Source organism: Danio rerio, chromosome 2 (genome assembly GCF_052040795.2).
Source record: "Danio rerio strain M-AB ecotype USA chromosome 2, GRCz13ab, whole genome shotgun sequence".
Lineage (NCBI taxonomy): Eukaryota > Metazoa > Chordata > Actinopteri > Cypriniformes > Danionidae > Danio > Danio rerio.
The window spans coordinates 20168211-20185045 of NC_141022.1; the positions used below are offsets into that span (position 1 = coordinate 20168211).

At 35.7% G+C, this 16835-nt stretch overlaps 1 protein-coding gene and 1 long non-coding RNA gene across 5 annotated transcripts in view; one reads left to right on the forward strand and one right to left on the reverse strand.

Moving 5' to 3' along the window:
* Window positions 1–7343, reverse strand: part of kdm4ab (lysine (K)-specific demethylase 4A, genome duplicate b) — a 41847-nt gene extending 34504 nt beyond the window's left edge. For both annotated transcript variants that reach the window (XR_015478377.1, XM_087240645.1), the window contains exons 1-5: window positions 7246–7343; window positions 4812–4964; window positions 3852–4027; window positions 3663–3777; window positions 124–317 (exon numbers count right to left, since the gene is read on the reverse strand). Coding sequence is in view for 1 of the 2 variants with exons in the window: in XM_087240645.1 (XP_087096771.1) it covers window positions 124–317; window positions 3663–3777; window positions 3852–4027; window positions 4812–4940 (614 nt within the window). In the remaining variant the exon portion in view is untranslated. The remainder of the gene's footprint in view (window positions 1–123; window positions 318–3662; window positions 3778–3851; window positions 4028–4811; window positions 4965–7245) is intronic.
* Window positions 7344–9710: 2367 nt separating this feature from the next.
* On the forward strand, window positions 9711–16245 carry LOC137487458 (uncharacterized). Of its 3 annotated transcripts, XR_015478379.1 has the most exons (8): window positions 9711–9743; window positions 10269–10405; window positions 10511–10561; window positions 10683–10738; window positions 11285–11461; window positions 14171–14285; window positions 14913–15019; window positions 16006–16245. It is a non-coding gene; the product is annotated as an uncharacterized LOC137487458 (long non-coding RNA). The 3 variants fall into 3 exon arrangements; XR_015478378.1 differs by lacking the exon at window positions 9711–9743 and having other exon boundaries at window positions 9903–10405; XR_015478380.1 differs by lacking the exon at window positions 9711–9743 and having other exon boundaries at window positions 10121–10405; window positions 11285–12554.
* The last annotated feature ends 590 nt before the right edge of the window (window positions 16246–16835 follow it).

The following is a 16835-nucleotide window of genomic DNA, read 5'->3' on the forward strand; positions in this document are numbered from 1 at the left end:
TTACCACAACCACCTTTACGCCCACAGGTGCACATTTTATCTAAACATTTCTTTCTATAAAAATCAATTCAAGCAACCAAATGACATTCCTGCTAAAGCCACATGTTTTTTAAGAGTTATTACCAAGACTTTGGTTCCCCGAAGTGTAAGTAATTGATGCTGTAGAGATCCATGTCCTCTGTGTGCCAGGCAAAAGTGGTTTTCCACATGCCAAAGTAGAGGTAGGGTGTGTTCACTCCCTCGATAGTGATTCCACTTTCATGCTCCACTGTGTCTAGGATAGTATTCAAGTGCCCTACGTTCCATTCTTTGATATCCTGTGTATGGGATTAAGAAACAATGACTCTATTTCAACCAGAAACCACTGAAACCAGAAGAGATTCATTAAAGTCCACTTGAACCAGAAGTTGTGACAGTTTTTTCCCCTATTGTGACACAGTTACTAGACAAATGAAATATTAAATGAGAAAACAGTGAGCATGGTTTGTCTTTTTTCTACTGCGAGTTGAATGATTGCAGTGAAGTAGGCATTCCATTCAGAAAGATCAAGAAAAGGGTTTGGGTTACAACCTAACAGACACCTCATTCTCACCATTTCTGTTTGTTGTCAAAACTGACACCTGAAGGGGTGTGCTTAAATTTGTTACCCACATCCCAATATCTAAGTGAAAAAAAAACAGGAAGTGCATTTTCAGATCTCAAGAGGCTCTATGCACAGCTAGTATTTTTCAGCCAATGATAAACTTTCGGTGAAATCTTAATGTGACTATTTTCAATTTCATAAGGTTCCTTTTACACAGCATCGATGTTGTAATGTAATTACAAAACATTCAGTTAAATAAACTAAAGCATAAAGCGTAAAACAAGATGAAAGACCATGTACTATAATTATAGCACCGTAAGGATCAGCAGGCAAGCACAAAAACTCCATTGTCATATTTTAAAAACATGGTGGGGCAAAATGGATTCAATCTAAGACCCATATCTATATATTGTATATCTATCTAGCAGTGAAAAATCACTTTTTTTTTTAAGAAATCAGACCTTAAACGCGACAATTTTATAATGGAAAGAGATAAACTGAAATTATACATATAAACCATTAAAGATTACCAGAGGTGGGTAGAGTATCCAAAATCTATAGTCAAGTAAATGTACAAGTACTTAGATATTTTTACTTAAGTAAAAGTAACAATTGTAAAAGTTACTCGAGTAGGAGTAAAATAATATCTGATGAAAAAAATTACTCTTTCATTTCATTACTTTTCATTTACTCATTTATTCGCTCTCCAGTGATTTTTTTTTCTTTTTTAAATATTTCCCAAATGATGTTTAACAGAGCAAGGATTTTTTCCACCGCATTTTCTTATGATATTTTTACTTCTTGTTTTATATTGGTAAAAAAAGAAGCAGTTTTTAATATTTTTAAATCATTTTAAGGTGAATATTATAGGCCAATATTAGTCATTGGTATTTTATTATAAGTATATAACAACATTGTGGCTGGAAGGGCATCCGCTGCGTAAAAACTTGCTGGATAACTTGGCGGTTCATTCCGCTGTGGCGACCCCGGATTAATAAAGGGACTAAGCCGAAAAGAAAATGAATAAATGAATAAAATATAAATATTAATATATTTATAGATTTAAAAAAAAAACTTGTGTTGTGAAGAAAAAATCTAATTATGTATGGAAAGCATCGTCAATGCAGTGTGATGCACCGAGATATCTAATTGAACCAAATCGATGGCAAGATAAACATAAGCGAACCGAACCAAACCGTGAGACCAGTGTAGGTTCACACCCCTACTGTGAAGAGTCAGCGGTTGAGGTTTATTTTTGCAAAAATACCTCAGCTTATAGCCCAGCCTTGTGCTGTTCCCGTCTTTTTTTCTTATGCGTGCTTCTGGAATCTACACGTTTACAATGGAGGATTCATGGGCTGCTTGTAAAAGGAAAAATCAGAAAAGACTATTAATGTATGGGACTGTGTCAGAACTCGACAGGAACTTTATTAGTACATGATCAGTGGATCATGCATCAGTTTCTTCCTCCATTTCACAAGTGAAAGTAAGTGCGATTAAAATGGTTGTCTCCTTGTTTTCTCTAGCTTGCAAATTATGTATTTAATTGTGTTTTGTTAATTGTAACCCTGTATCTAATTAACTTTTCATATTCTCATATTGCAGCTAAAGCAACATTGAAAACATGACGCGTGCTACTGTTTACGGATTTAAATGCGTTTGTGAGCTTGCATTTCACTGCTGTTTGTCTTTGCTATAGCAACCGTCAGCTGTTCTTACACACGTGTAACGGTCAAGGTTCAAAATAGTTCAAGCTTTTGGCACTTTGTGGATTAATACTGCATGTGTATCATAATTAAGAATAGAGCAATATGCTGGTGTTTAACTGCATTGCTTTATTGCACTTCTGCATTGGGCTCACACAACATTTGTCCCTGAAAATTCAGGAGACCAGGGAAATTAGGTTCGGGGTGAGGTGTCTGAATAACACTGTTGAGAACCGGGAACTGTTCACTGTGTTGTTAGTAACTACTATGAAGCGTGTTTTGAGCAGCCACTGCAATCTGATCCTATACTGATGTTTGCGACCTGAGGGTTTCAAAGACTGTGCCAAAATGCTGAGGACTGGTTGTAATTACGGGAGTTTTCCAGGATAAATAACAAAATGAGTGAGTGGCTGGAGATGGGTCTGAAATACGGGAGATTCCTGGGAAAAACAGGAGTGTTGGCAGGTATGCTCACACATACACTATGCACTCTGACTACTTCAATATTGTTGATATGCCGTGCTGGGCATTTCACTCTGATTCGTGCTGAACGCTGTAGACCAATCGCAACAGGCTGTCATCGGTCCAATCAGCGCAGATTAGCGTTGCACTAAGGAGGAATTTGGGAACAAATGAACAAACCATATGGGAGTTGTTGAGATATTTAGGTAAAAAGTTGCATATTATAAAACAATAAAAGTGTTTTTTGACCTTGCATGCATATCAGCCTGTTGCTAGAGACCTTTCAAACCAAAATATGACCATTTTTAATGTAAAATAGAGGCTCTTTAATAAGTTTAAAATTGGGATAATTTTGACACTGACCACTACATGTTTTTTTCAGGTTGGAGGTGTAGTTCATGTACATGTTGCAATGTCAGTTTTATGTACAGCGTGCATTGCATTATCAAACTATTTTAATTGACATCTTGAAGCGAAAACGTATGCTGAACTTAAGGCTGCGGGTGACCTGGTCCAATAAACTCTCACATCTTCAGCCATCATTCCAACATAGGCACATGCGCTCTAACTAAAAGAAGGAGACGCATCTCTATAACAACCTCTCATGACACAACCTCTCCAATGCGGTGCCTCTTGATATTTGCAAATAAGTCATATAAATCATATTTATTATCATTTGTCAGTAACGGAGGAACGCCACCACATGTAGCAAAGCAAGAGTAAACACTTTTCTCAAATAATTTACTTGAGTAAAAGTACACATTTTTAAATGTACTCAAAAAGTACACGTTACTTAACAATTCTACTCAAGTAAATGTAATGAAGTCAATATAATTCATTACTGGAGTGAAAGCAACAAAATAATATGGTTCGTTTTTATTTAATTAGTACTTCAACAAGCGTTTACTCACCGGGTCATAAAGTGTCCCATTCACATCAGCTCCATAGATGGGAGGATTAAAGGTTACATTTTTCCAATATTTCCTTTCGAGTTCTTCAAAATCATCATATCGAGGACTGCAAAACCTTAAACATAAAGGAGAGATGGTGTCACGATCAATTTCTTCAGGAAAACAAGTAACAAGTTGAACAGAACATACTTGTCGCTGTTGGCGGTTTTGCGGAACTCTTTCACAGTCATGGCTTTTTTCTGGATGTTGTACTGAGTGAACAGCCCCGACTGCCCAGTCACAACCTGCTGAATCGGTGCAGGTATGATCAGGTCATCAATGTCATCATAAGAACCTCGAGGCTTCCAGTTTTTCGGTGGGACGATCTGTGGTGGAGCGCAAAAACAGAGCTTTGTTAAAGACCTAAGCAGTAGGGCTGCATGATATTAAAAATAATCAGACAATGTGATATTTGGTTTTTCTGCCATATATAATGCATTATGAATAGTTTTACCAGATGGCCTGAATACGTCTATTTGGGGGAAAAATCGTCAATTCAGATTCATTGAGATACTGGGCTTAAAAACTGTAAAATACATGGTAGCCTTTTGGGATAGCCTTAAATAAATTCAAGTGGCTTAAATAGAAAATACATTACTTACTGAATCAAAATAAATGCATAAATTTACAAAAAAATAAGTAAATGAAAAATAATCACTCAAATGGACCATCAAAATAAAATGTTATTTTATTACGGTAACATTTCCTGACTGAATGTATTAAACACTCTTGAAATGCTCTCATTTCAACATGCAATACAACTACTGCAGAATCACGCACATTGTGATATCGATAAAGAAACTATTTTTTGTGCAGTTCTAATAATAGGACTGTATGATTTAAAGATATCAAAGAAAAACAGCATTGGTAATTTGGGAATATTTTGGTTTTAAACTCAGAGACATCAAACAAAAACAGGTCATTTTTAAGAACTGTCACAGAATTGTTGCCACGACTTACAGAATTATTGAGCTAAATCATGACTACAAAATCAAATGGCAATATCTGTCAAAAAATAAAAACATAGCAAATCCATATTGTCCCCAAAACACACAGCCCTACATAATAAGCAGTGACCTTATCAGAAAAAGAGTAGTGTTCCACACTAACCTTGGCTAGGCCTGCTTTGTGTGCACCTTGTGACTCCATGTACGCAATGTAGCGGCTGAAGTTCTTGAACTCTTCAACGGTGGGGTGAAAGGTCATTATACCCCTGGAAACTGGCATGTCAGATGCCATCTTGGCTGACCGAGTCCTTAACACCTGCAAGACAAATGTTATTAGGACTAAAATAAAACAGACTGTATTATCAAAAGACTGAAATTATACAGGAGCTTCATAATCATTAAAAAAAAAATTATAATTATATGTACAAATTTATATATTTCTTTCCCTCAAATGGACATGGGCCGGTAGAAGTTTCTGGCGATATGATAACCTTGGATAAAAATATCACGGTATTGCCATTACTGCTCTAAAATATGTTCTGTTTAAATGTCTGAGTAAAAAAAAAACTTCAGTGTTTCCACTACCATTATATTAGGGGGGCGCCCCACCCTACTAACGGCTTTCCCCGCCCTCGCTTGAAGTCAAGTTAAATGTGTTTTATACATAGCGCCAGATTACAATTTCTTTCAATAAACAAGCAAAATGGTCGAACGTAATATCTTATTTACACAACGGCATGCGATTTCTGTCTCTACATGGTTACGAGATTACAAATTTCTGCAGCCATATAACACAGGTAAATGATGTGTGGGCGCATGCGCTTGTCACAGCAGCTAAAATATATACAGACGCAGTGCGACACATTTACAGTTTATTGGAGCATTTCATCCAACCTTCTGACCTCTCCCGGAAGCTCCGCGAGTCTCCCGCAAATTTATAACGGCTTCACGATCACCCAAATTGAGTTAAAATAGCCGGGAATCATGGCGACTAGAGTAAATGAGCAATGATGGTCTAAGCATTACGTATATTAGGTTAAATAAAATGAATGGATGAATTATTTTCGGTAAATCTGTTTCTGGCCATAAAACGTTCACACCTAAAGAGACGTGTTTAAGGTATTATATGCAGAATCCTTGATTTATTCTTTTTGGTAAGGCAAGTTCATACTTAGAAGGAAAATGTGCTCAATGCATTATAAAGCTTGAAGCATTAGAATCGGTACTCAGTATCAGTCGATCACCATGACAAGGAATTGGTACTAAATATTGGCTGCAAAAGTCCTGATCAGAGCATCCCTAGCTTTGACCCAACTTGGCAGTTAGAGCGGCAATACTCCCCCTCGCTGTACAAGACTGATCTTCGCAAGTCAGTAAATGCACCCTTAAGAAAAAGAAATATACTTAAGAAAGGTCAAGTATAAAAGTAAACTTTAAGTAGTAAGCATACTAATATCAATGTACTAGTAGTGTACTTGAAATGTTCTTCCAGAAGCCCATTAGGATACACTGCAGTGACAAAAGCTTCACGCTTTGTGGATAAAAAAAAAGGTTAAAAAAAAAAAAAAGTTCTTTTTTTTATCTTGTACAGTTCAAATAGTTGTTCAGTTTTTTTACTGCTGTCATTAAAGAAAAGAATTAACACCATGAAGGTGTCAGTCTGAACAGCCACGCCATGCCACCGATCCCCCCTTTGAAATCATTATCGCCCTATGCCTACCCCCAAATATGTTCACCCTTTACATGTACATAGTTAAAATACCATAAAAAAATAACATATTTTCAACTAAATATAGTAAACCTAAATAAAATACACGAAACATGTTTATAAAAATAACAACACACGACTAATCTGCATCATTTGTTTACACATCAACTGTGAGTTTTAACAAGGTTTTAGTTCAACTGAAATATAAGGGATATTTGATATATGCGGAACACTGATAATACATGAATAATCAGACGGACAGTGATAGTGGATTATTTTACACCACGGAAAGGATTACTAGTGTATACAACATCGCATAAACGTGAAAAACCAAATGTTTCAGATTTATCTAAAACGCCAAACCACACGAGACAGCAATCTACAGCTGAAACATTTCCATGAAAAACGGCCAATAAGGCTTTATATGGTAATGACAGTGGACAAAAAAAAACACTTTCTAACAGGCTTCTCGTACAGTGTGTACACAATACACGTCACGCCCATTCGCACGCCCCGCCTCATATCAAAAACGTCTGATGCTGATTGGCCGACACCTGCGTCTCTTTAAAAGTCGTGTGGCTAGGCTAACGAGTTAGGCCAAAGGTAAACATTAGCACGTACAAAAAGCATCGTTATAAGCTAAAAGATCAAAACTATGCAAAGTTCACCACTGTCCGTGCAACATGTACCATTTTCAAATAATACATATAACATGAAACTCGCATACGTTAACTTGGGAAACTAGCAGTTGGTTACTGTAATGGAAGTGCAGCGGTTAGCTCCACGGAGCTAGCAACTTCATCAAAATTTACATCGATTTTAAACAGCAAATTATCACTAAAATGTGCAAATATAGAAAATAAAGAGTAGTTAATTTAAAAATACTTACTGACTTTGTCAAACAAAACCCTAATAACTTCCCTTAACCTTCGTATAGATGTTTGGCTAACAGCAGATGCTTCTTCTGACAAACCTCCATCAGCACTCAAGCTCTGCGCATGCGCTCACAGGATTTGTTTACTATTATTGGTCCACCCACGCCAGTATCTCCATAACCAATCAGATCACGGTCACGTTTACAGTAGCCTGCCTGCAAAATCAGCCAGAGAGAGACTTGGCCAGAGATAACGTTTATCATGTACTACTGAGCATCCGTTTGTAGATAACTTTCATTATGGGCTAGTTTAATGTTGTTTGCTTATTTGCACTGAGGAGTTTGACATGTTGATGTAATTTAAAGTCCGTTTGTAGCAGTATACCGCCATTATTATTCCTAAACATGTCATTACATTTAAAAAAAAAAAGAGTCGTAATATGTGTTTGTGGCTGCAGAGAGACTGAACTGTTTAACTTCGCGCAGAGTTAAGAGCATTATTTAACTATTTCATGTTTGTGGCATTGGACTTTTTTAATGGTTTTTAACATTACCAATATTTCCAATACAAGCTAGCAGAAACAATGTGTTTTTTTTTCAAGAGCCCTATTATCGAATTAGTCAAGTTGGCTTTTTTATTTTTATTTTTTGTGTGTCATTTCAACAATATACAGTACAGTACACAGTAAAACGGAACAATGTTTAAGGTGCAACATCAAACAACATGTTTCCTTCATTCCCCTCCTAAAGCTAAAGAAGTACACATTAACATACTCAAAGATATTTACCCATCTTTAGAGTTTCTTACAAATGAATTTAATTTAATCACAACAACTGTACATTCTATGAGGTTGACATTGAAACGACTGCACATTTATTTTTGACTGTATATAGTAGAACCTTCTGGTCTAATTCATTCGAATGGTTAAAAGTTTCTCTCAAGTTGTCCTCTTAATTTCCTAAAAAATTGTTTTTTCTTTGGTTTATTAGGAGAAGATGTAAATATTCAATTTGTATTGAACAATATTCTGATTTTGAAGAAATTTTAGAATCATAAATTGTTTGTGTTTGTGTGTCTATTCTATGTTTCAATTTTATTTATTTGTATTAATTGTATTGGTATTATTTATTTATTTATTTATTTATTTTCACTTTCACCAATCGGTCAAGTTTTTTCCTCGCTGCTGTCGCCACTAGCTTGCATGGTTTGGGATCTGTAGAGCTGCGCTTCGATGGATTGCTCTTCAGTGTTTGGACGCCCAGTAGTGATTATTAAACCACACTGAACTGAGCTAAACTGAACTAAACTTAAACTCTGAAAACTGAACTACCCTGTTTTAATTTACTATGATCTTTTATGTGAAGCTGCTTTGACACAATCTACATTGTAAAAGGGCTATGCAAATAAAGGTAAATTGAATTGAATTGAACTGAATTGAATTATTATCTTACTGATTTGGTTATTAATTGTGCTCTGTTCTGTAAATAGATAAAAATTGTAAGTCGAATTAGCTGTAATGCTATAAATATTTTTAGCAATATGAACCTTTAAGACTTTTTATTTTTTAAATAGTTTTATTTTACAACATCATGGCTGCAACAGCTATAATATAACATTATGCAGTCTCTGAAAAGTTCCCAGCACCAAGCCTTGCACCTCCAGTCAGAATCTAATGTAATTGTGCCTGCTGCAGCCATGGTAGCAGCAACGTTTCTTGATTATTACGCCAGAATGATTTGTGTCCTCATTAGTGAAAATAGATATATACTTTTAATTAATACAACTATTTATTTTTATTAGTAGTCTGTTATAAAGAAACATTCATTCATTAATTTTTTGAATTAGTCCCTTTATTTATCTGGGGTCACCACAGCTGAATGAACCGCCAACTTATCCAGCACATATATTAATCAGAGGATGCCCTTCCAGCCACAAACCATCATTGGGAAACATTTATACACTCTCATTCACATACAGTACATACACTACGGACAATTTAGCTTACCCAATTCACCTAAACCGCATGTCTTTGGACTTGTGGGTGAAACCGGAGCACCTGGAGAAAACCCACGCGAACGTGGAGAGAACATGCAAACTCCACACAGAAATGCCAACTGACCCAGCCAAGGCTCGAACCAGCGACATTCTTGCTGTGACATTCTTGCATTCTTGCTGTGAGCACTACCTATTGCGCCACCACATCGCCCATCAAGGAACATGTCATTGTAAATTATAATTGCACCCCTAAATCATACTTCAACGAAACTACGTCCAGCTCTAAACAGTTTACCAAAGGTTTACAAACTGTTCCTTTAAATACTCTCACATATTTAGATATTTAAAGACTGAGTGGAATCAGACACACAATTGATTGTTACCCTCACCAATCTAGCAAACAAATGGCCAGGCTGGATGAAACACAACACCCAAGCATCCAGACATATACAACCCAATAGGAATGTGAAACACTTTTCAGGACACACAATCCAGAGCACACGATCCTAGCAGTGGGGTGAGTTGGGAGACCTTAATGGGGGAGACTTACACCACAAGTAGATTATTATAAGTAATGCTATTACTACTGTGGGAACTGAGAATGTAAACATAAATATAGTTTCATTTTTTTGTGAAGCTGCACAATAGTAAATACAGTTTGTTTGTTTTTTGTTTCCTCCATTAGCCTACTAACAGTTACTGCTTGTTGGTGTGAAATGAATTCTGGGAGAAAAAAATATTAATTCTCAAAACACTTCAAGCGAACCTTATTCTTATTGTTAAAGTCAGATATATGTAATATTTTCGCTGGTAAAGTGAACAAAAAAAAAACAATATTACTATTTAATCAATATCACGTTTGCACTGGTTCGGTTTGAACCGTTTGCTCGGTTTATGCTTGAATTATTTTATCACACGTGTTCACAAGCATATTCAGCAATATGCACTAAGTGTATAAATGCGTATGGCCGAGCAGTATAACGAAATAGTAATGATTCATTGTTGTGTCTTTCAATAATATACTAAAAGGAATCGGTTTTAGGCGGATTCGACTCTTTACTGTTCTAAGGAGCCGATTCATAGAACCGAGCTGACTCGATTCGACCTTCACCAGGCAAGCAACGGCTCTCCTTATTTGAAATCCACCTGTCGCCTTTTCTTCCAGTGAATTCATCCTCGGTAAATGTTTCAAAGTTAAATTCTGTCCGTTAAAGGATTGTTTTGTGTATATTTCTGTGTAGTGTGTGTAATTTAAAATAATTAACCAAGTTACCTTTGTTGTAGGTTCTTATGTCACGTAATTCGACGCCAGACCGTGATTGTAGTGTTTGCGAGGTAACTATTAGATAACATACAGTGAGTTTATCTTGAGTGGGTTTTTGACCATAGTAATGTTACCTGATAAAAAAAAACGTAACTTTTACTTAGTGTTGTTTACTGCATTTCTCTATTTCAGCACAAAACTGAGATGAAGGCAAAGTCACCATGAAAAGTTAAACGTTTAACGTTAAGGTAAGCTCTGGTCTTCACGTGGTCATTATGACTAAGTTATCATTATGGTTAAACTGTAAACTGTAAGTTAGTATTTAAACTAAACTCACAATGAAACAAGTCTAAACTGTTTCATTAAATTGAGCTGATAATAAAATTCAGTTGATGTCTTTTAAGCTAACGTTAATATAAACATAATTCATATTAATTGTCTATTTCTCACTGGTTAATGAGCTCATTGTATAGTGCATCATTAATTGTACATTTTATTTTTGATGTTCAGGTGTAAGGAATGATTTGTATACAAATTTAGTTTTAACCCCACACAGACTGGTATGGGTGTACCATAAATTTAGATTATTAAATTTTAAGTCTTATTTTACTATTATTATATGTATCTTTTTTGCAGCTACAGCAATTGATGTTGAAAAACTGATGCTACCAATCTCTCCTCACTTGATTATTTAAGATAATGTTGATGTCTTCCTCATTTTGTAAATTTTGAAATGTCAAGTTGTTCACAGATTTGATGTGAGGAGTTTCATGTACAACCTATTTTTCTTCCAGTAGCGAGGCAGTGGCACAGTAGGTAGTGCTGTCGCCTCACAGCAAGAAGGTGACTGGTTCGAGCCCCGGCTGGGTCAGTTGGCGTTTCTTTGTGGAGTTTGCATGTTCTTCCTGTGTTCGCGTGGGTTTCCTCCAGGTGCTCCGGTTTCCCCCACAGTCCAAAGACATGTGGTACAGGTGAATTGAGTAGGTTAAATTGTCTGTAGTGTATGAGTGTGAATGAGTGTGTGTGGATGCAGCTGGAAGGTCATCTGCTGCATAAAACAAATGCTGTATAAGTTCATTCCGCTGTGGCGACCCCAGATTAATAAAGGGACTAATCCGAAAATAAAATGAATGAATTAATAAAACAACCATGGCTAGGCTGTTTGGCTATCAAATGCTAAGTAAAAATTAGACATATTTTTTACTATAACTGTAGTCTTTGTATTTATTAGCAATTTTACTGGGCGTGCTTGTTTTTTTCAAACAGCCTGGAAACTGTAAGCTTGGTTTAATATTGGTTATTTTATGTCATAAGTAGACTCAGTTTGTCTTAACATGGATTACCCATTGAAGGGTTTCATAGTGGGGAAAAAATTTAAAAGAGAACCACTGAATACAATGGCATGATGATTGTGCTTGTTCACAGGAGGTACTTGATTTAGTTTTCTCAAGCGATACATCAGTTTTTATGATTCAATTCAATTCAGCTTTATTTGTATTGCGCTTTTACAGTGTAGATTGTGTCAAAGCAGCTTCACATAAATGGTCATAGTAACTGGAACAGTGTGGTTCAGGTTTTAGTGTTTAAGTTCAGTTCAGTTCAGTTTAGCTCAGTTCAGTGTGATTTAATCATTACTGAGAGTTCAAACACTGAAGAGCAAATTCATAGATGCGTAGCTCTACCAATCCTGAACCATGCGAGGCAGTGGCGACAGCGGAGAGGGGAAAAAAAAACTTCACCTGATGGGAGTGAAGAAAAAAAACCTTGAGAGAACCAGACTCAGTTGGCCACGACCATTTTAATTTCTCCGCTGGCCAAAAGTCTTGTGCAGAGCTTCATTCGCCGTGGTTGAGGCTGGAAGATGGCCTCAGCGAAGACTCGTCTGTCCCTGGAGCGTCGCTGGAATCAGACTCATGTTCTCCACTCCCCACGACCATCAGCGCAGCAGCAGCTCAGGATATGGCCTGGTCCCGGATATGGAATCCTTGGGATCATCTCGTCGCTGGTCTTGGATCCAATCAGTGACTCCGCATAATCTGAGGACCTCGGGATGAGTATCCCCAGGTGAAAATAGAGAATAAAGAAAATAATTAGCGTAGCTGCTGTTCATAGTGTATATAAACAAGATGCAGTGTATATAAACAAGATGCAGAAGCCTGTGTGGAACCCGCTAGGTGATGCATTGAGAGTATGCTTTACTAAACAGATAGGTCTTTAATCTAGTTTTGAACTGGGAAAGTATGTCTGAGGCTCGGACGTTATCAGGAAGGCTATTCCAGAGTGTAGGAGCCATGAAAGAGAAGGCTCGACCTCCTTTACTTGATTTTGCTATTCTAGGTACTACCAGAAGCCCTGAATTTTGAGATCTTAAAGAGCGAGTTGGTTTGTAGCGAGACAGAAGGTTGGTTAGATAAACAGGAGCTAGATTATTTAGAGCTTTATAGGTGAGAAGTAATATTTTAAATTCAATACGAAACTTAACAGGCAGCCAGTGTAAGGAGGATAAAATTGGGGTGATATGATAATATTTTCTAGACCTGGTCAGAACTCTGTCAGCTGCATTTTGTACTAATTGAAGTTTGTTAATAGAGGATGCTGGGCAGCCAGCAAATAGAGCATTACAGTAATCCAGTCTCGAAGTCATAAAAGCGTGGACTAGCTTTTCTGCATCTGAGATGGATAGCATATTTCGTAATTTAGTGATATTTCTCAGATGAAAGAAGGCAGTTTTTGTGGCATGGGATATATGGTTTTTAAAAGTTAGATTGCTGTCTAATATGACACCCAGATCTTTTATAGTAGAGCTAAAGCTAACTTTGTATCCCTCTAATTGTAAATTGAGTTGCGAGATCTGCTGTGTACAAGATTTAGGCCCAATAAGTAATAATTCTGTTTTGTCGGAGTTTAAGAAAAGAAAATTGTTGGTCATCCAGTCTTTAATGTCTTTGATACACTCAGTTAGTTTAGAAAGTTCAGACGTCTCGTCAGGTTTAGTTGAAATATATAATTGAGTATCATCTGCATAGCAGTGAAAGCTGATCCCATGTCTTCTAATAATGTCTCCCAGAGGTAGCATGTAAATTGTAAACAGTAAAGGGCCTAAAACTGACCCTTGAGGCACCCCATACTTTACTGGGCTGACTTGTGAAGGCTGTCCATTAAGATTCACAAACTGGTAACGGTCAGTTAAGTATGACTTAAACCATTGTAGAGCCTGTCCCTGGACACCTGTAGACTTTAAGCGATTTATGAGGATATTGTGGTCAATGGTATCAAATGCTGCACTAAGATCGAGTAAAACTAATAGCGAGACGCACCCTCGGTCAGCAGCTAAGAGTAAATCATGAGTAATGACACTTGAATTGAAGGGACAGTTTGGCCAAAAATGAAAATAATAGCATTTTTGGCATCCTCCACTTGTTTCAAAATAGTTAGATTTTTTTTGTTCCATTGAACACAAACCCAGATATTTTTTTAAAGAAATTTGGTTCAAAAATGGATGTCAACAGTTACAGGTTTCTAACATTCTTCAAAATATCTGCTTTAGTGTTCAACAGAAATTCAAACGGATTTAAAACACATGGAGTAATGGTGGTAGAGTAGTAAACTATCCTTTTAAATATTTTAATCTGAGACTTTTATTTATACGTGTCTTGTCTTTTGTCATATTGTCCTTCTAGCTCAGATTGTGATGGACCTGCAATGCGACACCAGTTACTCCTCAGTCAAGAACCAAATAAAGCACAGATGTGGAGCGATCTGCAGCTAAACTAACTGGAGGAAAGGAACCTTTAGGTAAAAACACCTGCTTTATTTAGATCTGAAGTATTTTATTTGGCATAGAGTATTATTTTTTATTCTTATTCTAATTTAATTTTATGTATATATTGAATAGAATTTAAATTTCAAAATAAATTATTGAATATAAAATATCACCTAGATGCCTTATTTATTATTGTCTTAAACAGGGGTGCTCAACCCTGTTCCTGGAGATAGACCCTGATCAAACACAACTAAACCAACTAAATAGTATCTGAAGGAGAACTTGTTAATTAAAGACTGGTGTGTTTGATCAAGGTTCCAGGTGAGCTCTGCGGAAAGGTAGATCTCCAGGAACAGGGTTGAGCACCCCTGAACTAAATGCTCAAAAATGCTGTTTCCGAGGCGAGGTTGGATGTAGTTCAGAAATAGATTCATTAGGATCAATGCTTAAAGTAAACGTTTACTTCTCTCTGTAGACCAAACATGCTTAGTATCTCTCACATTTTAATAAATTATTTTATTCTTTTACATCTATATATGGGTAGGCAAGTATTTAATAAATAAAATTATTTTAAACCACTTGACTTAACCAAATGACTCTGTTACACTAGCTGTTGGAAAATTTTTTGTAAAATAACAGTTTTTTTTATTTATTTACAGTGCGGGTGAACATACTACCTTGATGTCCAACAAAGGCTGCACAAGAGCTCATTTGATGGCACATATTCTGTCTACATCTCTGACGACCTGGAAGTGCTTCAACATCAGTGAGTAATAAATCTTCATATTATCATGCATACAGGATTTCTTTAAGCCTATCTTTAATGTTAGTTTGTAATCAGCAGTGACTGTTTTATAAAAAATAGGTATTTAAAATATTCTTAAGGTTTTACTGATGCTGTGCACAGTAACGTCATGATGATTTAATTTGAGGAAATGTCACTGGAGAGGTGTTCGTAAAAAAAAAAAAAGAAAAAAAATTGAACAAAATAACTCTAAAAGATTTATTTGTCTCACTGACATGCCATCACTGCATACTGAAATACAGTAATACAAATTGACCGCAGAATATTACCACAAACATTTCATGAAGTAGACTGCTTGACTACTCTTCAGTTCTCTGCTCAACTTTAACACATTTGATCGTGTCGCTGCGCCTCTCGGCAGATTTTGCCAAAAATGAGTGCTTAGTGATTACTTTGTTTTATGCGAACCAAATGTCAGTAACTTATCATTAGCATTATTTTTTAAAAATTACCCACGGCTTTCATGTTCTCTAACGTAATCTTGTCTGTAAGTTAAAAGTGGATCTATATGTGTTAAAAGCTTAAAAGTACTTGATTAACATTAGTCACATTAAAATAGATTATTTTATTTATTTATTTTAAATATGTAGCCTCTTAAGGTCAGAATAAACTGTTTACCCCTCTTAAAACCGTGGAAGCGCTAGTAGAGTGATCATGGAATCAGATATTCAAGCTATACAGAGTCAGATATTAAGTTAAGATGAGACTTTATTTTTTTTATATACCTGTGTGGACACTTGACTAGTTTTGACTTGACTGATCTTTTCCCCATTAACGTTAGTGTAATTGTAAATTGACTACAAACCAATACGCCAACAAAAACGATAAAAAACAGTGTTTTATATATATAAAACAGCAGTACGGTGTTTGGTTTCTGAATAAATGAAATAATTTGAGGCATGATTAGTTTTTACTCCAGTGATTGATTTTGCTTGTCGTTTTTGCAGGATCATCATGCTCCTGCCCTTTTTCACTGTACCTTTTCCACAACAGCATTTGGCCTTCATCATTTCCTGTCTTGTAGCAGTATTTTCACCTGTTTTTAAAATTGTAATAATTTTTGATACATTAATTGTTGACTGGTTTTAATGATCAATTGTTCATTAGTGTTCTGTTGCTTTGTTATATTGAATAATTGCTACTGTTTCAGTAGGGTTTACACAATAAACTTTTATTGTGAAGTTAAAGTTTCAGTTTCTTTATTTTTCTTGTTTTTCTTGAACAGTTAAAATATCACTGTGCATTTCTTTTACATTTTTACTCATTATAAAGTAGCACTAATAAATACAATAAAATAACATTTAATAACTGTAAAATACTATACAGTAATAATGAAAGTAACGTTAAAATACCGTAGTTCTGCATGGTAAAAATGTACAGTAAAATACTGTTTTCAGTTTTGCAGTATGTGTATCACTACTGTAATTGGTGTTACAGTAAAAAAAGAAAACAGTAAAATGATGTATTACATTTTACAGTAAATGTAATATTAATGTAATTAGTATTACAGTAATGTTACTGTTTTATGAAATACAGCAGCTACTGGATAATTGTTGCCAGTAACTTACTGTTAATTTAACAAGAAATCGTTTACAGTGTAATTACCCAAACCTGCCTAGTTAACCTTATTAACCTAGTTAAGCCTTTAAATATCACTTTAAGCTGTATAGAAGTGTCTTGAAAAACCTTTAGTCAATTATTATTGACTGTCATCATGGCAAAGATAAAATAAATTAGTTATTAGAAATGAGTTATTAAAACTATTATGTTTAGAAAT